The 26,718-nt window shown below is 46.9% G+C and overlaps 3 protein-coding genes across 4 annotated transcripts in view; 1 reads left to right on the top strand and 2 right to left on the bottom strand.

Moving 5' to 3' along the window:
• MYO15B (myosin XVB) overlaps positions 1 to 26,718 on the top strand; it is a 764,404-nt gene that overhangs the window by 197,890 nt on the left and 539,796 nt on the right. For both annotated transcript variants that reach the window (XM_082273009.1, XM_082273008.1), the window contains exons 39-41: positions 5,632 to 5,756; positions 10,332 to 10,465; positions 13,760 to 13,893. In XM_082273009.1, the coding sequence (XP_082129135.1) occupies positions 5,632 to 5,756; positions 10,332 to 10,465; positions 13,760 to 13,893 (393 nt within the window). The remainder of the gene's footprint in view (positions 1 to 5,631; positions 5,757 to 10,331; positions 10,466 to 13,759; positions 13,894 to 26,718) is intronic.
• Positions 20,667 to 21,360, bottom strand: LOC309566919 (uncharacterized protein; the record flags this gene model as incomplete). The annotated part of the gene is made up of 2 exons (XM_082272256.1): positions 20,667 to 21,262; positions 21,330 to 21,360. 2 exons carry the CDS (start codon positions 21,358 to 21,360, stop codon positions 20,667 to 20,669), a joined length of 627 nt encoding a protein of 208 aa, XP_082128382.1.
• LOC309566918 (integrase/recombinase xerD homolog) lies at positions 21,364 to 26,056 on the bottom strand (the record flags this gene model as incomplete). The annotated part of the gene is made up of 2 exons (XM_082272255.1): positions 21,364 to 22,092; positions 26,048 to 26,056. 2 exons carry the CDS (start codon positions 26,054 to 26,056, stop codon positions 21,364 to 21,366), a joined length of 738 nt encoding a protein of 245 aa, XP_082128381.1.

The following is a 26,718-nucleotide window of genomic DNA, read 5'->3' as shown; positions in this document are numbered from 1 at the left end:
CACAGAGCGCAGGGCACAGGACTGCATAATACACAGAGCGCTGGGCACAGGACTACATAATGCACAGAGCGCTGGGCACTGGACTACATAATACACAGAGGGCTGGGCACAGGACTGAATAATACACAGAGCGCTGGGCACAGGACTACATAATACACAGAGCGCTGGGCACAGGACTACGTAATACACATAAACCGGGGATGTCTGGTCACCCTAGCTTAGGAAGTACAATTTCCTTCACTTTTGAGAGCTTTAATCTTGGTTCCTGATGTGTCTACAGGACAGGAACTGAAGAAAAGAATATCAGTAGGGTGCTGAAAAATATTAAAAAAAACCCAATGTTTTTGGCGTCTATTAAGGGATGCTGCTTGATGGTAAAAAATGTAGGATTATACAGATTCCTACAGCATAAGGCCAGCCCCTACAGTCTATACCCCTCCCACTCCAAACCTGTTCAGTTGTAGCAAGTAGTCCAGGGGAGAACGATAGCATGTGGAGGGTGGGAGCCGTTTCCCCTCAATGGACTCAAAGAAAAAGAATGTACAAAAATCATAATTCCTCCATCTTCCTTTGGGGAAAACAGCTTGAAAGTAATAATCCTAAGGAGATCCAAAAGCATTCTAAACTGAGGGGTGGGCATACCCAACCTACACATTTACAACAGTAGCCACCCTTTTCCTTTTTGGAGTGTACAAAAATCTTATTTTCTCAATTGCCCATTGAGGGTCACAGCTGGATAGTAAAAAACCTAAGGACGTCCAAAAGCATTCCAGACTGAGGAGGGTGCATACCCATTCAACACAGACATACCATACTAACAAAATGCTTTGAAAGGAATAGGTAGAACCTGATCATTGGGACCATAAGCTTGAATAATAGTCTGTATAAGCTTCTAATGCCTCGTACACACGCAACGATTATCAGCCAACCGATCGGCTGTCTTTTGTCCAGTGTTGTTGTGTTGGTTGAAATGTGCTCTAGACTGCACACAAATTTTCTCGGCCAACAAAAACCAACTTCAGATTGCACACCAGATTTTGTTCGGCCGAAAAGTCGGAGTCGGTTGTCGAAAGCATCATACTAACAAGCCGAAATTCGGCCGATCGGACGTTGGACGAAAATTCACGGCCAACTATCGATGCGTGTGTACGAGGCTTTAGAGATGATAGAAGGAGAGACTGGTACACACTTGTGTAGACCATCCAGGATGACAAGAAGAAAGCAGTGGCTGAGAGATTCGCAGCCTAAACCATGGCAGATATTGGAGTGAAATCGTCTTTTGATGAACTGGAGCTGGACACAGGGATAGAAGAACAATGTCCTTGTTGAAGGGAAAAGCCAAATACACCTTAGGTAGGAAGGAAGTTCTGGGCCTCAACACCACTTTATCCTTGGGCAAAACCCTAAAAAGGTTCTTTGCAGGATAAGGCTGCTAGTTCAGACATTCACATCATATAAGTGATGGCTACAAAAAAAGACCACCATGGGGGTGAAAATAGACATCTCCAATGGGTTCAAAATGCCAGTTTTTGAAGAGCAGGGAGAACTAAGTTCATAGCCCACAAAGTCACAGGGGAATGGACAGGGGAAACTACAGAGGAGACACACTGAACAAAGTCTTAATCAAGGCATGAAAAATCAATGGCCTCTGGACAAGATAGCAAAAGCAGGGACCTGACCCTTAAATGTGCTCAGAGCCAAATGCTCATTCACATCCAGCAAAGTATAGGAAATGCTGTTGCAGAGGAAATATGGGGACATGTAGGTTGACATCCTTGACGTCCATGAAAGCCAGGAAGTCTCCATGGTGAAAGGAGGCAATTACAGACTGTGGTGCATTCCATACAAAATGTCTTGAGGATATTTGGGAAATGAAATGAAACTGTAAATATTAAAGAAGGGGCAGAAAATTTGGAGAGAACATAAACCTCACAAGAGTCAACTACTCATTACACATCATATTTTAAATAAAAAATGTTTGCCTGGAGTTCTGCTATAAAGTGGTTCTATAGCCTTATATATATAAGTGCAGGATTTGCATTTTAATGAGTGAAATAAATATTTGACCCCTTCACAAATCATGACTTAGTACTTGGTGGCAAAACCCTTGTAGGCAATCACAGAGGTCAGACGTTTCTTGTAGTTGGCCATCAGGTTTGCACACATCTTCAAGTCATTAAGGTTTGGAGGCTGACATTTGGTAACTCGAACTTTCAGCTCCCTCCACATATTTCCTTGAGTTTAAGGTCTGGAGACTGGCTAGGCCACCATAGGACCTTAACCACTTGCCGACCAGTCACATTGACTGTACTGCGGCAAAGTGGTTCGTTATCGTCTGGCGACGTAGACCTACGTCACCAGACATTCCAGACAGTCACAGCAGGAGTCGGGCCAGGGGAGGAGCGGCGGTGATCACCACCGCTCTTCCCCGAACGTCGGGGATCGAGTGAGGAAATCCACTCGCTTGTGTAAACAGAGCAGGCGGATCTCCTAAGTGACAGGCAGGGTCAGATTGCAGGATTCAGCATAGCTGAACCCTCGATCTGTCCTTGTGTGACTCAGTCACCTCCCCCCACACGTCAGTAAGCACCAGGCCTACATTAACCCCTCCCTCTCCAATAAAAATGAACCCCTTCCCTGCCAGTGTCATTTTTACAGTAACAGTGCATATGTATAGCACTGATTACTGTAGTAATGTCACTGGTACCCCCTAAAGTGTCAAAAATGTCAGTCAAGGGTCCGATCTGTCTGCCACAATGTCGCAGTCCTGCAAAAAAATAATCGCAGATCGCTGCCAGATCGCCGCCATTACTCGTTAAAAAAAAACACCAAAAATGACAGAAATCTTTCCCTTAGTTAGTAAACGCAATAACTTATGCGCAAACCAATCAAAATACGCTTATTGCTTTTTTTTTTTTTTTACCAAAAATATGTAGCAGAAAACAAATTGGCCTAAAATGATAAAAAATGTAGATTTTTACATTTTTTTTGGGGGGGGGGGGATTTCATATAAAAAAAAATGTGAAAAATATTGTTGTTTTTTCAAAATTGTCGTTCTTTTTTTGTTTATAGCGCAAAAAGTAAAAAATCGCACAGGTGATCAAATACCACCAAAAGAAAGCTCTATTTGTGGGGAAAAAAAGGACATCAATTTCATTTGGGTACATCATCGCACGGCCGCGCAATTGTCCATTAACGCAGTGCCAAATCGCAAAATATGGCCTGGTCAGGAATGGGGTAAAATCTTCCGGTCTTAAAGCAGTTAAAAATACGCTCATTGAAATTTTTTTGTCAAAGACATGTAGCTAAATACATTTTGGCCTAAATATATGACAAAAATTGATTATATTGGATATTTTTTAACTGTCAAAGTAGAAAAATATTGTTATTTTTTCAAAATTGACGCATTTTTTAATTAATATCGCAAAAAATGAAAATCGCACAGGTGATCAAATACCACCAAAGGAAAGCTCTATTTGTGGGAAAAAAAGGACGTAAATGTTGTTTGGGTACGGCGTTGCATGACCGCGCAATTGTCAGTTAACCACTTAAGCCCCGGAGGATTTGGCTGCTAAAAGACCAGGGGGTATTTTGCGATTCTGCGCTGCGCGACTTTAACGGACAATTGCGCGGTCGTGCGACGCTGTACCTAAACTAATTTGTCGTCCTTTTTTTCCCCACAAACAGAGCTTTCTTTTGGTGGTATTTGATCACCTGTGCGATTTTGTGATCATGCGCTATAAACAAAAAAAGAGCGTCAATTTTGCAAAAATAACAATATTTTTCACATTTTTTTATATGAAATATATGAAAAAAAATTTAAAAATCAAAATTTTTTAACATTTTCGGCCAATTTGTTTTATGCTACATGTTTGGTAAAAAAAAATCGCAAAAAGCGTATTTTTATTGGTTTGCGCAAAATTTATCGCGTTTACTAACAAAGGGAAAGATTTTTGTCATTTTTGTTTTTTTTTTAACGCGTAATGGCGGCGATCTGCGAATTTTTTTTTTGCGGTACTGCGACATTGCGGCGGACAGATCGGACCCTTGACTGACATTTTTGACACTTTTGGGGTTACCAGTGACATTTCTACAGTAATCAGTGCTATACATATGCACTGTTACTGTAAAAATACACTGGTAGTGAAGGGGTTAATTTTATTTGAGAGGGAGGGGCTGTGTGTGTCCCTAGGGGCGTGATTCTTACTGTGATTGGCTGTGGCTTGAGTTGTAGGAACACTGATCAACGGTCCTACATTGTAGAACCGCGTGATCAGTGTTTCTACACCGGGGAGAATGACAGGTGGCTTGTTTACACTAGCCGCCTGACTTTCTCCCTCTCCCCCGACGATCGACGAGTGACCGGCGGACATCGGGTCCACCGGTCACACACGCGGGGGGGTCCGTGACCGCGGCTCCGCGGGCGTGCGCACGCTCCCCAGAGCCTCACAGGCTAGCGACGTAGACCTACGTCGATCTGCCTGTGAGGGGCTGACTGCCGCAGTAAATGTACTGTGAGCAGTCGGCAAGCGGTTAAATTTGCAAAGTGCCGAATCGCAAAAAGTGGCCTAGATGTAAGACAGCAAAATCCTCCGGTGGTAAAGTGGTTAATGTGCTTCTTCTCGAGCCACTCCTTGGTTGCCTTGGCCATGTGTTATGGGTCATTGTCATGCTGGAATACCCATCCATGGCCCATTTTCAATGCCCTGGATGAGGTTCTCAGGTTGTTTTGCTTTAATTTTTATCTGGTGCCCTTTACCAGTAACACACTTCTTTTCCTAGGATAACAACACTAATCCATTGTACTGTATCTATGCAGGAATAACACTGCCAACCTAATTTGGGCTACAGAACACCTCCTTCTCCCCTCATATTCAGAACATTGGCATTGTTTTTTATAATTCACAGGCTGAATTGTGCTGATAATATTGTTTAGAATCTCAGTAAAGGCAGGAAGTTACAAACTCATTGGATTTTTGGCAGGATCGACAGATGTATTTACACTTATCAAACAGACCAAAAGGGACAATATTTAGTTAGTGTTTACATACACTTTAACCATCACTTATTTTTAAACATTTTTAAGAAGAAAAAAAAAAAACATGATTAGCGCATGGTAATCACAAAAAAAAAAAAAATTCTCTTCTGGCCTGACTGGGTGTTTAACTTTTTTTAAATTTCCATTGCTACATAGTGTACAATGTCTAGGATTAGCAATACCTTTTACAAGTACAAGCACTAAGTAATGACAGTGATTGTAATAAAAAAAACCAGGCCCTCTCACTTAGCTGTTTCTGTTTTGTAGGATCTCTATCTATTAAAATAGGCTTATAAATGTAAAACGTTCATAAAATAGGCAGCCATAGTAGATTTGTGACTTTATCCTTGTGAATTAATTTTACAGTTTCATCCTATCTTGTGAAAAATAAAAAAGAATGTAAAGTCATTTAGTGGGGGTTTATGTGACCATGCTTTTCTAGGCAGCACTAGAGGCTAGTGATTGGTTTGCGTGGTCAGCAAATGATAAAATGTCGAAGAATATCAATACATTAAATGAATACAGGTTAAAATACGAAAGCTTAGCATTGTATGTATATTAGTGCAGTATTCAAACCTATATTTTTGCTCTAGGTGCGACAGGAGTACATGCAAGGTAAAGCTTTGCTACTGAGCCCACAAGATAAACTGGAGATGTTCACAGGGACAGCGGCTGCTATTCTTCATAAAATAAGAGGGATAACTGCTCCTCCGGACAAGTGAGTAAAATCCAGAACATACAGCATGTCATTAAAGTATGTAGTTTGGGTAGATTGATGGTGATGTTCTCAATTACGGCTGTATGAATACGCACATATAAACATGGGCACTAACTTGGCCATACCTTCCCAGAATTGCAGTGGAAGTAGCAAAAACTTTTTTTGTTCCTTTTCCACTGAAGGACACAGTCCTTTTGTCCATTGAAGGACAAAGTCTTTAACTATCTGGTTATAGTGCCAACTAGGGATAGACCGATATGTTTTTTTCAGGGCCGATACCAATATTTTGGTCACAACGTATCAGTAACTTTTGTACATTTACATTTTTGAAAAATAAAGACAATTTTTGACACAAATCTGTTACTGAACATGTTAATTTTTGTTTAATGCTTAATGGCTGGCTTTCTGGCACCCTGTGGTGGGTGGCTGGCTGGCACCCTGTGGTGGGTGGCTGGCTGGTACAGTGCCTGTGGGTGGCTGGCTGTCTGGCACCCTGTCTGTGGGTGGGTGGCTAGCTGGCATCCTGTGGTGGGTGGCTAGCTGTCTGGCACCCTGTCTGTGGGTGGCTGGCTGTCTGGCATCCTGTGGTGGGTGGCTGGCTGTCTGGCACCCTGTCTGTGGGTGGCTGGCTGTCTGGCATCCTGTGGTGGATGGCTGTCTGGCATCCTGTGGTGGGTGGCTGTCTGTCTGGCACCCTGTGGTGGGTGACTGGCTGGCACAGGGCCTATGGGTGGCTGGCTGTCTGGCATCCTGTGGTGGGTGGCTGGCTGTCTGGCATCCTGTGGTGGATGGCTGGCTGTCTGGCACCCTGTCTGTGGGTGGGTGGCTAGCTGGCATCCTGTGGTGGGTGGCTGGCTGTCTGGCACCCTGTCTGTGGGTGGCTGGCTGTCTGGCATCCTGTGGTGTATGGCTGGCTGTCTGGCACCCTGTCTGTGGGTGGGTGGCTAGCTGGCATCCTGTGGTGGGTGGCTGGCTGTCTGGCACCCTGTCTGTGGGTGGCTGGCTGTCTGGCATCCTGTGGTGGGTGGCTGGCTGTCTGGCACCCTGTCTGTGGGTGGCTGGCTGTCTGGCATCCTGTGGTGTGTGGCTGTCTGTCTGGCACCCTGTGGTGGGTGACTGGCTGGCACAGGGCCTATGGGTGGCTGGCTGTCTGGCATCCTGTGGTGGGTGGCTGGCTGTCTGGCATCCTGTGGTGGATGGCTGGCTGTCTGGCACCCTGTGGTGGGTGGCTGGCTGGCACAGGGCCTGTGGGTGGCTGGCTGGCACAGGGCCTGTGGGTGGCTGGCTCACTGGTACAGTGCCTGTAGCTAGCTGGCTGGTACAGTGCCTGTGGCTGGCACCGGGCTGCTGTGGGTGGGTGTATGGCTGTGATACACTCCCGCGAGACTAGTCTCGACTCCAGACTAGGCTGTCCAAGGCGAGGGAGGCGGCCTAAGAAGGCAGAATGACGTCACAAAAATATTGGCAATATCAGCCAGTTCCAGGGCCGATACGGATATATCGGGAAAGTGCATATCGGCCCCTGATATATCGGCCTTGCCCATAATCGGTCTATCCCTAGTGCCAACTTCAAGAGGATTGAACACTGGAAAACAAAAAAAACTGTAGGCCAGCCCATGATACCCCTTCCTACTATCAGCAGTGTTTCCCTAGTGTCCTATAAGGATGAATGTCTTTTCTTCAGCTCTCCTGTGATAAAGACTTTTTTTTATTCTTTGATTTTTCCTAAATGAACACTCTTCTCTACTTTGCTGCAGGCGTTTATCTCTAATTGTACCTATTCGGCATGGTCTTCCTCAGCCTGGCTTTCTCAGTACAGCACCCTGACCCTGCTGGACAGAATATTGCAAGGATAGCCTGACAGTGACATTTGGACACTGGGGCAAGGCTCTGTTGTGGTAAAAGTTAGCAATCCTCAGCACTTGCCCTGTGTCTGAAGGCTCACTTAATGTGTTGGACAGTTGGGTCGATCACCAGGAGTTACTCTCTTTCCATAGACCGCTGAGCACCATTATTCCACGTTTTCTGCTGGTCTATCTGTGGAATGGGTTTAAACTGTGGAATTGAAAACTAATGTCATCCGTTGGGTGGAGAGTTGCACCATACAGCATCAAGCCTTTCCCCACTGTTGCCCCTGAATACAACAAGCGATGTGGAACTTCAGTCTACTCCTGCTGCCCTCCTTCAGTGACTTTGGTCACTTCTGGCTATCTGACCCTCATCTGCTACCACAACCAACAGTCTGGGTTTCCTAAATACTTGAGGCCTTGCCTCTTACCCTGAGCCTTTACCTTGCTTTACCACCACACAGTGGCAACATGTCTGATTCTAGACATGGCGGGGAACAGTCCTGCTTCACCCAGGTTCCCCTATCTTAGTTTCCACTAACAGCTTCAGGGCTGCTTGCAGCAAGCCCACTGAGGTCTGCAGCCAGAAGTCATGTTCCCCTTTTAGAATCTGGCCCATTCTCGGAATCCTCTTAAGCGCCATCAGTTCTAGCTGGGTCATGTGTCTTGTCAGATGAGGTTTTGCCATGGCTAAGCAAGATTTTATTACCTTAATCACCCAGTTTGCAGCTGATTCTGAATGCAGAAGCTAGAAGCATGCTCCTGTGCTCTCCAGCGGCTTCTGTGTCTGATCTATCCACAGCCTTGGCAGCTGCTGAACCATTGTCCCCAAAGACTCTGATTCCGAGTCACTCAAGTCCTTGAATGATGAGATTACCCTTGAGGAGGTGCAGTCTACTGCAATTATGCCCAAGTTAAATTAAACAATTTTGGTTTTAGTTCTATTGATGCAGTGCACACCCCTCTAAAACTAGAGGAATGGCCTGTTGCTTCTGCCAGTGTTTGTTTTTAGCTTTAGAATTGTTTAAAGCTGTTAAAGTATAGTTACTGTCATTATTTGGACTCATTTACCAGAATTATCAGTGACTGAGAAACTGCAAATAAAAACGATTAGTGCCGGTTCACACTGTTCCGACTTGTCAGGCGACTTGGTTGCCTGACAAGTCGCGGACCGTGCTGTGCAATTGGAAGCGTTCTAATAGGAGCGACTCAAGTCGCTCCAACTTAGAGAAAGGGTCCTGCTCTACTTTTGGACAACGTCGGAGCGACTTGCATTGACTTCCATTATGTGAAGTCGGTGCAAGTCGCGCCGAAGTCGCTGTGCACAGCGACTTCATTAAGTCGCCCCGAAGTTGTGTCTCCATAGTGTGAACCGACACTGAAAGTGGAATGGCAAACAAAGTAACAGGTCCCGAAAAGCAAAACCAAACCTAGTGAAAAGTCTATAGTGTTTCTCACAATAGAAAGTGAATGAACATCTCTTCAAAGTGAAGCAAATTCCCTCATTTAGTTAACGCTGAACTTCAGGAAAAACATTTATATGTGCAAATGAATACATGTAAAGAAATGTTTTACCAAAGGATTTGCATATTTGTCCATCTAGCCCTACAATTTTTTCATAGCTTTGTCACGACACAGGGGAGGGGGCCTGACCTTTCCCTGCTGCACTTTCACTTACACTTACAATATAAAACCCCAAGCATCATAGAAAAGAGAGTAAAATTCCTCTTGAGAGTAGTGTGCACAGTTAATTTATCTTTGGGTAAAGATAAAGGATTTTCTCTTTTAAGGGTGGTTTTACACTTATTTGTGCATGTATTAACATGCATGTTGCACGTGCACAGAGATGTATAGTAACTAAGTAGAACTACTTCACTACTGTACTTAAGTACCGAAAGGCGGTATCTGTACTTTCCTGGAGTAGAATTTTTTTCTCCTACTTCCACTTTTACTTCACTACATTTTTTCAATGATTTCAATACTTCTACTCCGATAATTTTTTTTTGTGCTGCATAGATACTCGTTACAATTATAAAAATTACCACTGCCAGAACAGTAGATGGCAGGTTTCAAGAAGATCAAAACATGTGTATTATCAGCGCATACGAAAATAAATGCTACTGTATGTATAAATAAAAGCTGCATTTGAAATAATAAAAAACAATATGATGTTCAAACTTTTGACTTCTTTCTTTAATAACTACATAACACAGTACTTGTACTTTTACTTTCAGTACTTGAGTAGCATTTTTTTTTCAAAACTACTGGTACTTTTACTTTCAGTACTTGAGCAGCAAAATTTAAAAAAAAACTACTTGCAATACTTAAGTACAAAAAATGTTGTATATTTTAGTACTTCTACTCAAGTCACTTTTTGATCGAGCACTTCCACTTCTACTCAAGTCACTTTTTGATCGAGCACTTGTACTTTTACTCAAGTATGGGTTTCAATCACTTTATACAACTCTGCACGTGCATTATGTGGAGCAACTCTTTTATTTCTGATTGGACTCCCAATGCATGTCCAAGCAGTAGGCAACACACCTGACCCTTCAACGCATAAAAGTGAATACACACATTGCACTGAAAAAAAACAAAAAAGTCAAATACAGGCCAATAGGAATTAAATGTTTTTGTAATAAAAAGGCACAAATGTCAGTGAGGTAGAGTTTTGATGTGTTTTTGTGTAGATTTAGAAAATCAGTTTTGTACAAATTCTTTTCTACAGACAGGAGCTTCTGAGTTACATTCCCAGCTCAGTGCAGAATCGCTTGAACCTACAAGGTGTGCAGCAATATCTCCTGCAGGAGCTGAGGTCATTGAATAACTTGAGTGTCCAGCAGGCCAAGCTCTGCTTTTTAGGTAAGGATAGATTTTTGTTTAATCATTAATGTATTGTATTCTTCTGACTTATTGGTTTTATGATGTTCTGCTAAATACATTTGTGTGTGAGTGTGCATATAAACTAGGGCCTTCTAGTATAGAATAACAAGAGGTTTCCAGGGACAGTCCCAGCTTTCAGAAGGCTATCCCTGGATAGAAAGTGTCCCCGATTAAAAATCGGAGTCCCCGAGAGCTGCACTGTAATGTGGTAATACGTTTTAGTCAGGCATTGCCGTGGGCAGCCTCCTGTTTGTAAACATTGGGTCCTGTGGAATGTCACCAGTAGAGATGAACACCCCCCTGATTGGTTCACGCCAGAACTCCCGAACAGAAAAGTTCTGATCCGAACAGCAAACCCTATGGGACCTGAACTTGAAAAATCAAAAGTCCCAATTTTGAAGGCGTATATGCAAGTTATTGGTCATAAAAAAAAGCAATGGGGACCCGGGTACTGCCCTCGGGGACATGTATCAATGCAAACATTTTTTTAAAAAAGATTGTTTTTGTAGGAGCAGTGATTTTATTGATGCCTAAAGTTAAAATACAACTAAAACTTTTGGACAGAGTAGAGATGGAGAAGAACACCCATTAGGTTTTTTTTGCTGTCTGTGTCCCCGTTAGGGAGTATCATTCTCTCCATTTGTCCTGTTTACTATTATCATTGAATGTGAAAGTAAAAGAAGATCCCAAATTTTGGGTTGTCCCCAGAAAAATATTAGAGGGAAAATCTTCCAATAAGGACACTACTTCTGGTGACCGGGTGCCCCCAAAGAAATTCCCCTAATGTGCAGGGATTTCCTCTCACTTCCTGTTTGGCTATTGGGCAGGAAGTGAAGTGAAATCTCCGCAATGGGACACAGATGGCGAAAAAAAATCTCAAAGGGGTTATAACCTTCCCTTACTGTATCCAAAATTGGAAAAATGTTTTGCCTTTGGTTCTACTTAAAACAATAAAAATCCCCTTAGTCTACCTGTAAAGTGGTGCATCTGTACTGTGGATAGAACCTGCTGCAGCAAAACTAACATTTCTAAAGAAAAATAATAAATGAAAAGACATTAAAATTGCAGACAATAGAAAATTTTAAAAAGAAAACGGTGTGGGGGTACCCCCCCCAATCCATACCAGGCCCTTTGGGTCTGATATGGATTTTAAGGTGAACCCCATGCCACCATCACCATTTTGATTACACGCAGCATGCAGCCCGGCAGGTCAGGAAAGGGGGGGGGGGCGAGCCCCACCCCAAAGCACCTTGTCCCCATGTTGATGGGGACAAGAGCCTCTTTCCGACAACCCTGGGCAGTGGTTGTGTGGGAGGGGGCTTATCGGAATCTGAAAGCCCCCTTTTAACAAGGGGACCCCCAGATCCCAGCCCCCCCCATCATGTGAATGAGTATGGGGTACATAGTTACTCCTACCCATTCACCACAATAGTGTAAAAAAAAAAAAAAAAAAAACTCCTTTGTTAAAATAAAAAAAACATTGTCCCCTGATGTAGATGTAGACGCGTCGTCAATAACGACACCGATGCCACCACCGGACCGGAAAAAAAAAAAAAAAAAAAAAAAGCCGCCATCTACTGATGTAAACTACAGAGAATTCTTATATAGTTAAGGGCGGGTCCACCTAGCAATGTCACTTGGTGGCACGACCCCCTTGTGACATCACCGACTCAGCATACATGCATTTAGCGGTTTACCTTAGTTGACGGCACAGCATTTTTTTATTTTTGGATTGGCAGTGGCGATGTTAATGACATTGGATCTACATCGTGGGACATTGTCTTTTTTTTTTTGTTGTTTTTTTTGAATAAAGGAATTTTTAAAAACTGTCTCTGTGTTTTTATTACTTTTTGACACTTTTTTGGTGAATGGGTAGGGGTATGATGTACCCCATACTCATTCACATAGGGAGGGGCAGGATCAGGGGGCCCCCTTGTTAAAGGGGCTTCCAGATTCAGATAAGCCCCCCCCCCACCCGCAAACCCCCACAACCACTGCCCAGGGTTGTCGGGAAGAGGCCTTATACCCACTCCCAGAATCCTTTGCAGCATAATTTGCCTTCTGGGGTAGTTACAAGCTTGAATGTGTCCCCTGATTGTGCTTCCTCCACTACCCTATGAGAAGCCTCTCACAGGAGCCAGTGGGGAGACTCCCCCTTCAGCAGGCACATCTGGAAACCATGACACCCTAACCAAAAGAAATCATGGCCATGCTGTTAGGCAGACAAGGCCCACTATACATTTACCTAGTACCTACCTGTAGGGTGCTACAGGTGTAACAAGTAACATGTTACAAATCCACTGGCCCCTTCACCCCCCCCCCCCCAGCTCCCCATTATGACAGGTAGCAAAGGATCTTCTCCCCTGATGATCGTGGGTGTAATGCTTTCCAGGCTCCCAATAAAAAAAAAATAATAAATGCACATTTTTTTACCTGCACATGTATTATTTTTTTTTTTTCTTTTTAAAAGGTGAACTTATCCTTTAATAAAATCTGATGGAAAAAAAACCTCTCTTTCCTGCCAGCATGCTACATAGAAGTTCCCTTGCTCTCTGCATTGAAGCAGTGTCTTCTCTGCAAAGATCTTAAACACCTCCTGCTGAGTCAGTAGTGGATGTCTCCAATCAGCTAAGGCTTCCTGGTAATTGGAGAGCTCCAGCTCTGATGCAGCATTGGGTGAGTTGGACCTCTGCAGAGAGACCACTGCTTCCACACACAGAGAAAGCGTCCTCTGCAGTATACTGGCAGGGGACTGTTGTTTGTTCTCAGGACGTAGTTGCTTTATAAAGAAAACCAGCTGTAAGACTTCACACTACGATTGTTTTGAATCATCAGGAACATCTTTAGCTGATTAAGGGCCCTTTCACACGGCCGCTCCGTATGTCCGCAAATCATCCTATTTTTTTGCGGATGATATACGGACATAATGTATGTCAATGGCATTGCGGATGTCAGCGGAATACCATCCACTGACATCCGATTTTCGTCCTTTCAGTTCTGTTCAGTTTTTTGGAACGGAACAGAACCCTATTTTTCCTCCGTTCAAAAAATGGAACGGATGCAAAATCGGATGTCAGCGGTGTCATCCGCTCCATGAAAAAAGCACCGGAGCGGAAAAAAAAACTGAACGCCGCGTGAAAGAGGCCTTAAACCGAAGGCTCGTTAGAGCTTTAAGGGTAAAGGGAGAAATATGGGGATTGCTACAAAAAGTGCCTTTCTGTCACAGCATAATTTTCAGCTCTCTCTAATGTATCATTCTGCTTTGTTCTTTAGAAACGGTGTCTGGGCTCCCTCTGTTTGACTACACTATATTTAGCATTACAAGGATCAGTGAGCCCGATGTCATCTCCCCTTGCTATGTAGCAGTGAACGACCATCAACTTATTATACTCCAAAACAACAGTCAGGTAGGTGTCCAATGGTCCCTGCTTACAGATTTATAGTGATATGGCTTTGACTCATCAAGTGGCAGACACACAGTATATTGCACCTAAAACTATGCTTAAAGTGTATATTGGTTTTATTTATATTTTCTTTATTTTAAATTATTTACTTACAAAAAAAGAATAAAATAATCTAAAGCCAAAACCTATCAGGTTGGCTTTTGCTGTCTGTCCAGTCAGGGCGATTTACCTTCATTTCCTGTCCAGGAAGAACACAACAGAAGGTGAGAGGAGATTTCTCTAAAAGTGAAGGAACGTCTCCTAGTTGTCACCAGAACAGGGTTCCCTATTGGAAGATTCATTTTATGCTTCTGGGTAAACTTTTGGATTTGCCATCAATTTCAGTGCCGGTAGCTATGGCAAGCCAGACAATAAAGAGCATGAATCTCCCCATTGGGGACACACACTGCAACAAAAATCTGACTCTGGTGCTAATCCTACTCTATCCAATACTTAAAGTCTGGGCCTTAGATAGACTTTAAAGCAGTAATAAACCCAAAAGCAGAACTTTATTATATTGCAGCTTACCAATTCTTAGATGTGATGGTTGTATTAGTTTCCTTTTTAGTGTTTCTTTCATCTATTTTCACCTGGTGAACCAGCCTGTAAGTCTGTTGTTTTTCAAAAGAACAAGCTCTCCAGCAGTTGCAGGGATGAGACAAGCCATTTAACTCTAGCAGGGCTTCTTACAAAGATACGCTTTTATGTATAAAAAACATTTATCCCAAAATGAAAAAAAAAGGTAACTGCTTATAAAGTGTTAGCTGGAGTTTGGCTTTAATTTGTTAGATGTACTAGCAGGTTTGTATACACTAACAATCCTCTCCCCCAGATTACTAAAGCTGCTGGCCAAATGTGTGTTCCTTCATCCAGAGTGTAGGCACTCTCTTACAGGAGATGTGTTTTTGGCCAGATCACCAGGTGAAAACAGAGGGAGAAATCTAATGCAGCCACCACATCTAATGATTGGTAAAGCTGCAATAAATTACATTTTTGGTTTTGGGTTGATTACCACTTTAGGTCAGGTAAATATTAACCACTTCAGCTCTGGAAGGTTTTACCCCCCTTAACCACTTGCCGTCGCTGCACTGCCTTTTTACGCCGGTAGTGTGGCTCTCCCAGGCAAAATCACGTTAATAGGCGTCATCTGCCTGGGAGGCCACTAGTGCGCTCCTGCCCCCAATCAGCGGGGAAGCCAGTGCGGGTGACAGGCGGCTCCGATGGCCGCAGGCCACTCGCGATCTCCCCCCGCTGGCAGAGAAGGACGGACGGACGGCTGATGTAAACACAGCCGTCCGGCCTTCTCCCTGACATGATCACAGAGCCCATGTGATCCTGCTATATAGGATCGCATGTCTCTATGATCATTTCACAAGCCCAACCCCCCCACAGTTAGAATCACTCCCCTAGGTTTACATTTAACCCCTTGATCATAGGGATGCACCGAATATTCGGTGGCCGAACATTATTCGGCCGAAAAAAGAGAAAATGGCACTTTCGGTGTTCGGCCGAATAAATCAAAAGGCCGAATAATTTTGAGCCGAACAATGTCTCACCTTCCTCATTGCGGCTCGCGGTCCTCTATTATGATCTATGTAAAAAATGTCCTCTGCAGTAACTAACCCTCTGATAATGTATGCAATGATCCTCTGTAGCTTCCGCCCTGACCGCTCACCTTCCTCATTGCGGCTCGCGGCTCCCTTCTCACACGCCGCCGGTGTCCTGTCCGGCCGCGAGTAGGGGGTGTGACGTCACGCGCGCGTCCCGCCCCCTGCTCCTGACTGGCGGCTCCTTCACACTAAGTCCACGCCCCGCCCCCCTGTTCGCGGCTTTTGGCTCTGGCTGCAGTTGAGGTATGATGTGGAGCTGAGCACATTTGGGGGAGAAGAATACGGTAGCTGGCAGCTGCACAAGCATTAGTGTGCAGACTGCCATATGTTGTTGCCACTTGCCATGCTAATTATATTAGAGTGCCCTATAAAGTGCCCCTTGACATAAAATATGGCCATCAGCGTGCCCCTTATTTTATGCTAAAGGACATGCTGATGAGCATATTTTATGTTAAGGGGCACTCTGATGGGCATATTTTATGTTAAGGGGCACGCTAATGGGCATATTTTATGTTAAAAAATGCGAAACACCGCCCTCGGTATTCGGCCTTCGGCCAAGCATTTCATTATTATTCGGCTTCGGCCAAGAATTTCATTTCGGTGCATCCCTACTTGATCACCAATAGTATTAACCCCTTCCCTGCCAATGGCGTTATTACAGTAACAGTGCATATATATAGCACTGGTTACTGTAGTAATGTCACTGGTAACCCCAAAAGTGTCAAAAATGTCAGTTAGGGGTCCGATCTGTCCGCCGCAATGTCGCAGTCCCACTAAAAATCGCAGATCGGCGCCATTACTAGTAACAAATAAATAAAAATGACATAAATCTTTCCCGTAGTTAGTAAACGCAATAATGTTTGCGCAAACCAACCAAATACGCTTATTGCGATTTTTTTTTTACCAAAAATATGTAGCAGAAAACAAATTGGCCTAAAATGTTTAAAAATTTTGATTTTTACATTTTTTTGGGGGGGAAGGTTATATAGCAGAATGTGAAAAATATATTTTTTTTTTCAAAATTGTCGCTATTTTTTCTGTTTATAGCGCAAAAAAAAAATGCACAGGTGATCAAATACCACCAAAAGAAAGCTCTATTTGTGGGAAAAAAGAATGTCAATTTTGTTTGAGTACAGCATCACACGACCGCACAATTGGCAGTTAAAAGTACCACAGTGCCGAATTGCAAAGTAGGGCCTGGTCATTAAGCAGGAAAATCTTCCAGTCTTAAGGTGGTTAATGACCAGGCCATTATTTGCAATTCGGCGCTGCATTACTTTAACGAAAAATTGTGCAATGCTGTACCCAAATACAATTGATGTCCTAAACAAAAAAAAGCGACTATTTTGAAAAAAACGCCATTTTTTTTACTTTCTGCTATAAAACATTCCCAATAAAAAATTTAAAAATCAACATTTTTTATCAGTTTAGGCCAATTTGTATTCTGCTACATATGCTTGGTAAAAAGAAATCCCAAAAAGCGTATTTGAATTGGTTTGCATAAAAGTTCTAGTGTTTACAAACTACGGGATAGATTTTTGGACTTTTTATTTTTTATTATTAGTAATTTTTAGCGGGACTGCGACATTGCGGCGGACAGATCGGGCCCCTAATTGACATTTTTGACACTTTTTGGGGACCAGTGACATTACTACAGAAATCAGTGCTAAATAATATGCACTGTTACTGTATAAATGACACTGGCAGGGAAGGGGTTAACACTGGGGTTGATCAAAGGGGTTAAATGTATGCCTAAATGTGATTACTCACTGTGTGGGGGAAGGGCTCTGTGACAGGCACAGAGAGATCGGGGTTTCAGCTTAGCTGAAACTTCTGATCTCTCCCTGCCTGTCTGACAGAAGTCTTGCCTGCTTTATTTACATAAGCAGGCAGGTCTTCTGTCAGTTTATCGCTCCTCCCGCAGCCCGCCACCTGCTGTGTCACTGAGATGGCGTGCACGAAGACACATAGATATATCTGATTTTGCGCTACTGAGCCGCCCTGCTGCAGTATATCTGCGGTGGGCAGTCAGCAACTGGTTAATATATTGCCTTTTCATATGAAGGCAGTCTTCTATAAAGTGAAATGTGCAAATCATGACTTCCCTGCAAAAGTCAACAAATTATTAAAAATGGTCTGATGCCACCAGTGAAACACCTCCATCCCTAAATTCCATACACAAAAAGACAAAATTCACCCTGGGACTTTAAATGAGGTGTAACACACATAGTCACTAACTAGACATAGTATTACATTTATTGAAGGTAAGTACAATAAACATGTGAGTACATTGAGTATACAAGCACCCAGCAAAAGTCAGATCTGGCCTACCTACTGTAAGTCTCAGTGGGGCTGTCTATCAAACTAAAGGACCTGTTGATCACGTTGCCATGTTTTTATTGAAGGTCAATTCTTATTTTGTTTTAAATTTTAAATGTTCATACTATAGGACCAATCAGGTCCTCCTGTCTGTTTTTCAGGCAGAGCCAATCGGCCCACCCACTCTCCTCTATGGGGAGGCGGATGTCAGTGGACATGTGTCTGCTGACACCCGCCTACCATCCGATCCGTCAAGATCCACTGAAAACAGACGGATGGCGATACGTTTTCCATCTGTACAGCAGGTCAGATCGGATGCTGCTGGGCTTTGAGCTCTCTCAGCCTGGGAAAATAGACAACATTTGTCTGAGAGCATGAGGAGAAAAACCCTTTTTTACTCTCTGCCCTGATCGGACCCTGAGGATCCAGGCCATCCAGGAGAGGGATTCCGGATCGCTACGGGACTACAAATCCCAGCAGTGACCTCCCTGGCCCAGGCGGCCATAAGGCTCATTAGGTCTTAATACCATACGGTACCTAAGACCCACTACTTCTGGTGAGTGCACCCCCCTATTATTCCTCACGGTTGACACCACAAGTACCAGCATTTGGACTATTGGAGGACCCAGCACAGAGCACTTGCACTTTCCTTTCTTGGCACTCAAGTTTTATCTGTATATTCACCCAAGTCACGTATGAACTTTTTACTTTATTTTTGCACTATTTTGCACTAAAGGCACATATATGTCATTATATTTTATTTGTGATTTATATTAACATACATATATTTTCCATCACTTTCTACACCCATAGGATTTAGGATACTGTAATTTATTTAATTTATATATTTATTGGACTTCATATCTCTGTAATTTATTTAGAACCACTTAGTCGTTCACACATATGCCTATAATCTCTTAAACCTAGGATATTGACAAGCCATTGTCCATCCCTGGGTTTATTTTAGTAAGCGCTATAGTAAACCTCAAATATTTTTGGGATTTTACATCATATACACCTATTTTTGGACAGTTTCTCCCATTCTTCCTTGCAGGACCTCTCAAGCTCCATCAGGTTGGATTGGGAGTGTTGGTGCACAGCCATTTTCAGATCTCTCCAGAGATGTTCAATCGGGTTCAAGTCTGGGCTCTGGCTGGGCCACTCAAGTAGGGATTGTAATGGCCAGGTGATGAGCGGTGCCTGGTTTCCTCCAGACATGACGCTTGCCATTATGCCTAAGAGTTCAATCTTTGTTACATCAGACCAGAGAATTTTGTTTCTTATGATCTGAAAGTCCTTCAGGTGCCTTTTGGCAAACTCCAGGTGGGCTGTCATGTGCCTTTTACTGAGGAGTGGTTTCTGTCTGGCCACTCTACCATACAGGCCTGATTGGTGGATTGCTGCAGAGATGGATGTTCTTCTGGAAGGTTCTCCTCTCTCCACAGAGAAACACTGGAGCTCTGAGTGTGACCATCGGGTTCTTGGTCACCTCCTTGACTAATGCCCTTCTCCCCCAATCGCTCATGACCAATGTAGAATAGATGTCACCCCCAAACTCTTAGGCTGCTTAAAGCCAAAGGCTCCACCCCCATGCCATAAACCTTTCCCTTTACCTAAATAATTGAGACCACACCGTGCTTGGAGTTAATTGGCCACAGCAGCCATTTTATTAACCCTTTTACCTTAAAATTAACATAAGGAGAAAAAACATTCCTTACAAACATAAAACAATCAGTCATTAGGCCTGTTGGTCTTTGAGGCTCCTCCAAATAATTCCAAATCCTGCACTGCGGGACCTGTGCCCTGATAGGCCTCCAGCCGCGTCACCGGCTCGGAGACAAACCACTCCCCGCAGTGCCACCATTTTGAATTCCATTTAAACTGACATTAAATGGAATGCACCATAGGGACCCATACCAACGATGAGTCCCAACCATACCCTTATCCTAAACTGTTCACCTCCCCCGCCAGCAAAGACCAACAAAACGCCCAGCTGCCATGACAATATAAAATTCCCCCAGAAAGGACAGAAAGCACAAAAGACATGAATCAAAATCAACCATAACAGTCCCAGAAATTAGGGAGGGTGGGTGGGAAGCTTCTTCTTCCTTCGTCCGTTGAACTTCCACTGACCTCCAATCTGAGGGGCCACCCCTCCTAACTGTACCTCAACCCCTCCCAAACCTGATACACCAATCCCTGAATACCCCCCAACTCAAAACAATTTAATTTAACTCACACCTGCCCTGTCTCCCCTCTTCACATGGTCATGTCTGCCCTGCGCTATTTTTTTTTTTTTTCTTTCGCTTCGGGCCTTGCTTGACCAATGTAGAATAGATGTCACCCCCAAACTCTTAGGCTGCTTAAAGCCAAAGGCTCCACCCCCATGCCATAAACCTTTCCCTTTACCTAAATAATTGAGACCACACCGTGCTTGGAGTTAATTGGCCACAGCAGCCATTTTATTAACCCTTTTACCTTAAAATTAACATAAGGAGAAAAAACATTCCTTACAAACATAAAACAATCAGTCATTAGGCCTGTTGGTCTTTGAGGCTCCTCCAAATAATTCCAAATCCTGCACTGCGGGACCTGTGCCCTGATAGGCCTCCAGCCGCGTCACCGGCTCGGAGACAAACCACTCCCCGCAGTGCCACCATTTTGAATTCCATTTAAACTGACATTAAATGGAATGCACCATAGGGACCCATACCAACGATGAGTCCCAACCATACCCTTATCCTAAACTGTTCACCTCCCCCGCCAGCAAAGACCAACAAAACGCCACCAGCACCCAAGGGTGACACCTTACCCTTGCGTGCCCCTCCAAACCCTCAAGGCTCGCTGGATCCCATCCTGTAATCCCAGGGCCCATAAATCTATACCCACCGCATTGAGGTGGACTCCATCATCCCGCAGATACCGCCATGTGTCCACTTCCAACTCCAGGTGGCGAACCACCAACCCCCCATTCCGACACACAAAGCGCCCCACTTCCTTGTTCAACTTAATCCGAGCCTTATTAAGGCGCGCGACCGACCTGGCCATGCGCCAGGACGTGCGGGCCACCATATCCGACCAAACTACAAGCAGCGCCGGAAAAGCCGTGCGCAGCCGAAGGAAATCCAACTTTATGTCCCTGATCAAGGCCCGCGCGGACCTGGCCCCCAAATCGTTGCCCCCGGCATGCAGCACCAAAACATCTGGCTGCCTGTCCAACCGGGCGAAACGATGCACTTCGGGAAGGACCCTGCCCCAAGTAAGCCCCGGCACCCCCAGCCACCTGACACAAGCCTCGTGCCGAGAAAAACCAAGTTGTCTACCATTAGGACGCACATCAGCTCTCCGGGCCCCCCAGAAAACATACGAGTGTCCCACGATCCAAACAAGGCAGGGTTCCAAACCTACAAGAAAAGGGGACAAAAGGAAAAGAAAACCAACCAATAATCAGATAACCAGCCGGGCCCACACCCCCCCAGCGACAAAACCACCCCCCGTACATACCCTACACCAACAGCTGTGGACGAACGTACAACAAGAACCTCCTAGACTCCCAGCGCCCAATGCGTTTGACCGCATCGTCATTCAATCCCCAGCGTGCAGCCTCAGTGGCCGCCCCGATCCGAAAGGAATGAGATGCAAACCTACTGGCATCCAAACCCAAAGAGCCCACACACCTTCTGAACACCGATACAAATTGAAAACGAGATAACGACGACCCGTCCGCATGCATTAAAAATGAACCGGGCCGCGAAGGGCGGAGTGCCCAGTAATCCCGAACCGCCCCTACCGGGCACAGCGGTGAAGACGGCACCGCGAACAACCGGACACGGACCCCCTTGCCACTCTGGTCCGTTTTGGACCGTCGAAGGAGGATAGTAACCCCCTCCCGACCGACAGAGACATCCTGACCCAATAGGCCCCCCGGCACCGTCCGGGAGGAGCTGACCAATTCCCCAATCCGGAAAGCCCCGAAGAAAGCGAGAGAAAAGGCCGCCTTAAACAACACCACCTCGTAACTCGAGGCGCAGTGCTCCCCCAATTGCCGGCAGACGTCCTGCAAAAGAGCGAAGGACACCGGGCGCCTAGTGTCCCTCCTCCGATAAGCCCTGGAATAGCCCCGTAACGCTTGTCTCACCACGAAGTCCTTCGTGTAATCCTGCCAACCCAGAAATTTAAACAGAAAGGCCAGGCCGGACAACTTGCGAGCCACAGCGGAAGCCGACGCGCCCCTCTCAAAATGATCAGAGACAAAAGAAAGTAACACCCACCTGACCTCCGGACCCAGAGGATCCACCGATGCCACCCGCAACACCTCGAGCCACTCCAACCATACCTTGCAATAAGCCGACCACGTGGACTCGCTCACCGACTTCCTGATCCATCCAGCGAGGACCCCAAGGCAATCCCCCATAGCCACTCCGGACACGTGACTCCGCGTTGCTCCGCTGCCGGTGCCAACTCCCGGAACCTGTCCCACTGAAAACGAGACAGCGCGTCAGCAATATCATTCTTAACCCCCGGAATGTGCACAGCGTACAGGAAAACATTCAACCGTAGACACCGCAAAACCAAATACCTGAGGAGGCGCACCACCGGCTGAGACGAAGCCGACGCGCGGTTGATCACCTGAACCACCCCGAGATTGTCGCAATGGAGGCGAACCTTCAGGTTCCTGAACTCCGCCCCCCAAATCTCCAGGGCCACCACCACCGGGAACAGTTCCAGCAACACCAAGTTGCTGACCAGCCCCGCTACCTGCCATGCCCCCGGCCAAGGGGCGGCGCTCCACGCCCCCCGGTGAAAAGCCCCGTACCCCGCCGAACCAGCAGCATCGGTAAACAGTTCCAAATCAAAGTTGCTGATCGGCCCGGCCATCCACAAGGATCTACCATTGTATGTGGCCAAAAAACCGTGCCACAGACGCAAGTCATCCCTGTGTTCCCTGTTGAGCCTGACGAAGTGAGTGGGCAACTTCACCCCCGAAGTCGCCGCCGACAGCCGTCGGCAGAAGACCCGGCCCATGGGCATAATGCGGCAGGCAAAATTCAATTTACCCAGCAACGACTGCAAGCTGCGCAACTGAATCTTGCGCAAACCCAGCACCCCTTCAATTTCAGCTCTCAAAGCCCCCAATTTATCCTCCGGTAGGCGACACTCCATGGCCTCCGAATCCACGACAATGCCCAGGAAGCTGAGCACCGTGGTCGGGCCTTCCGTCTTGTCGGGGGCCAACGGAATGCCGAAGCTCCCGGCCACATGCTGCAACGTGGCAAGCAGGATTGCACACCCGTTGGAAGCGGGCGGGCCCACACACAGAAAGTCGTCCAAATAGTGGATCACCGAATTCACACCGGAAACCTCCCGAACCACCCACCCCACAAAGGAACTGAAGGTCTCAAACAGCGCGCATGATATGGAGCAGCCCATAGGAAGGCAGCGATCCACATAATACGCCCCCTGCCACCGGCAGCCCAGCAATCGAAAACTGTCCGGGTGAACCGGGAGCAACCTGAACGCCGCCTCAATGTCCGATTTGGCCATCAAGGCCCCCCGCCCATAATGTCGCACCCAGGCCACCGCGGCGTCAAAGGAAATGTAAGACACCGTACAGGCCTCCGGGTCGATGGCGTCATTCACAGACCCACCCTTCGGGAAGGAGAGGTGGTGAATGAGGCGAAACTTGTTGGGTTCCTTCTTGGGAACCACCCCCAACGGCGAAACCACCAAGTCACGCACCGGCACCTCCGAGAACGGGCCCGCCATGCGACCCAGAGCCACTTCCTTGTGCAACTTATCCGACACCACCAAAGGGTGGCGCAATGCCGAACGCAAATTCCTCGCCACCGGCGGCACCGAGGCCAAAGAGCAAGGGATACGAAAACCCACCGTAAAACCCTCCCACAGAAGTCGAGCAGCCGCCCTATCGGGGTACCTATCTAGAAAAGGCCGCAGCCTTTCCACCCTCACCGGCGTCGTCCCCTTTGTGCGAAGGCTCTCCGGACCGCCCTTTTCCGGACTTAAAACACCGAGCCAAGGAATGGGAACCTCCGCAACCGGAGCATTCATGTTTGAAGCGACACGTGCCACCGAACTTACAGGAACCCTCATTAAATTGCCAGCAGAAACCCCTCCTCTTTGCAGCCGGCTGTCCCGGGGTCGCAGAACCACCGGCCCCCCCTGGAAAAAACTGATTCGGAGCCTTCGCAGACGACATGAGCCGCATCCACAGGCTGATGTCCTTGTGGTCCCACCGCAAGGACGGCCTAACCGCCTTCCGCTGCCGGAACTGTTCGTCGTACCGCAGCCAGGCCGACCCCCCGTAAACCCGATAGGCTTCCCCTACAGCGTCCATGTAGCAGAACAGGGCCGAGCAGTTTTCCGGCGCCTTTTCCCCTATGACGCCCGCCAGAATGGCAAAGGCCTGCAGCCAATTGGCGAAGGTCCGAGGGATAAGCCGATAGCGTCGCGCCTCCTCGTCCTCCTTCTTGCGCTCCTCCGGTTTAACCCTGTCCAGGTGAAACTTCTCGAGGGGCAACAGCGTGAAGATTTCCACGTACTCACCCTTCCAGATCTTCTCCCGGACTTCCTGCTTCAAATGTGCCCCCAACGGGCCCTCAAAACAAACATATACCTCACCTTTCGCTGAATCGTCCAGGCGAACAGCGTCCGCCTTCCCCTCCTTCGCCGTCCCGGTCTTGTCCCCCGTCGCCCCGGCCGTCACCGCCACCACTGCCGGAGCACCAACAACCTGGGGAGGGGCCCCAGCCCCCCCCGCAACTAGCCCCGTGGAAGACGGCCCCGCCAGCCCCGGGGCCCCCCCCCGGCTCCGTGCCCGAGCCCCCCGCCGGAGGCACCCAAGCCGCCGCTGGAGACAAGCGGCCCCCGTCCCCCGGGGGCAAACGCCCCAAGAGGTCCCGTAGACCCAGGAGGAAGCCCCTCAAACCCCCATTATCACCCCCTTCCGGGGTCCCCGCCCCCACTGGCCGGGACACCCCCACCCCCCGAGCCCCTCCAGCACTCCCACCCCCCACATCAAACAAGCCCCGCAAATCAGACAAAGCCAGAGAAGGAATTGTGACCTCACCTGTCTGCCCAGGGGGGGGCGCCCCCAGCCGCCGATCCAGCCTCCCTCGTCGCCGACCGACCACCGACATCCTCTTCCACATCCGATCCGGACACTTCGCCTTCCGAACGATCGTCCCCGGGCACCGCCGACATCCGTCCACCAGGTGTCGCACTCCCGCCATCTGCAGAGCCGAGCGACAGGCGTCCACGCCCCCGTACTCCAGCTCCGCCCGACGGAGACCTCTGTGAACCAGCCGAACTTCCGATGACCCGGCCACGTGACTTGCCCCGCCGCGTCATCTCTCTGCGCCCAGCCGAGGCCGACTCCGAGTCCCGCCGATCACTGCTGCCACCGGCCGCCATGAAGCCGCTCCCACGCCGAGGCACCCCTCCGACCGGAGCATCGCCAGTAGGGGAGCCCGCCAGTCCAGTAGCACCCCGGCGAGAGGGACGGGGAGAGACCGAAGGCCGCCTCCCCCCACTACCCCCAGAGCTCCGTCCATGCAGAGGATTCCTCCCAGAGGCGCGCACGGCCGCAGCAGGAGTACGCTTAGCCGGCGGCCCTGAAGGGTCCCTGTCGGGGCTCCTAGGATGACGCTGAGCTCGAGGGGAAGGGTCCGGTGAAAAACGCTCCGGCGGCCGTGACCGCCGAGCCCGCGGGACCGCAAGCCCCTCCGAATCCTGTGCAGAGTCCTGAACCCCCATCAACGTGGAGACCTGGGACCGGAGCCACTCAGTCCCCTTCACCGCGGCAGCGGCCTTAATTTGCTCCAGCAAAACGTCCAAATCCGCCATCACAGACCAGGGAAGCTGAGGTGAGATGCTCTGCAGTGAAAAAGGTGGGTGACCAAGCTTCTTCTTCCTTCGTCCGTTGAACTTCCACTGACCTCCAATCTGAGGGGCCACCCCTCCTAACTGTACCTCAACCCCTCCCAAACCTGATACACCAATCCCTGAATACCCCCCAACTCAAAACAATTTAATTTAACTCACACCTGCCCTGTCTCCCCTCTTCACATGGTCATGTCTGCCCTGCGCTATTTTTTTTTTTTTTCTTTCGCTTCGGGCCTTGCTGTTTGGCCGGTCAGCCCGCTCTAGGAAGAGTCCTGGTGGTTCCAAACTTCTTTCATTTACAGATGATCGAGGTCACTGTGCTTATTGGGACTTTCAACGCTGCAGAACATTTTCTGTACCCTTTCATAGATCTGTGCCTCCATACAATCCTGTCTCGGGGCTCTGCAGACAATTCCTTGGACTTTATGGCTTGGTCTGTGCTCTGACATGCACTGTTAACTGTGTGACCTTATATAGACAGGTTGTGCCTTTCCAAATCATGTCCAATCAACTGAATTTACAACAGGTGGACATCTCAAGGAAGATCAGTGAAAACAGAATGCACCTGACCTCAATTTTGAGTGTCATGGCAAAGGCTGTGAATACTTCTGTACATGCGATTTCATTTTCTATTTTTTATTTTTAATACATTTGCAAAGATTTCAAACAAACTTCTTTTACACTGTCATTATGGGGTATTGTTTGTAGAATTTTGAGGAAAATAATGAATTGAATCCATTTTGGAATAAAGCTGTAACATAACAAAATGTGGAAGAAGTGAAGCACTGTGAATACTTTCTGGATGCACGGTATCTTACAGACAATATTGTATTTTTAAACTAAGACTACTGTCTATGTTCTTCACTGTAGAATGCTTCTGTATTGCTGTATTTTATCTAGAATTTGTATATGTCTAACTAATTATATGTAGTAACCGGTAAATGTCTTCTATTTACAG

The sequence above is a fragment of the Pelophylax lessonae genome (genome assembly GCF_965119305.1).
Source record: "Pelophylax lessonae genome assembly, chromosome: 11".
NCBI lineage: Eukaryota > Metazoa > Chordata > Amphibia > Anura > Ranidae > Pelophylax > Pelophylax lessonae.
This window is presented reverse-complemented; position numbering and strand designations above follow the sequence as displayed.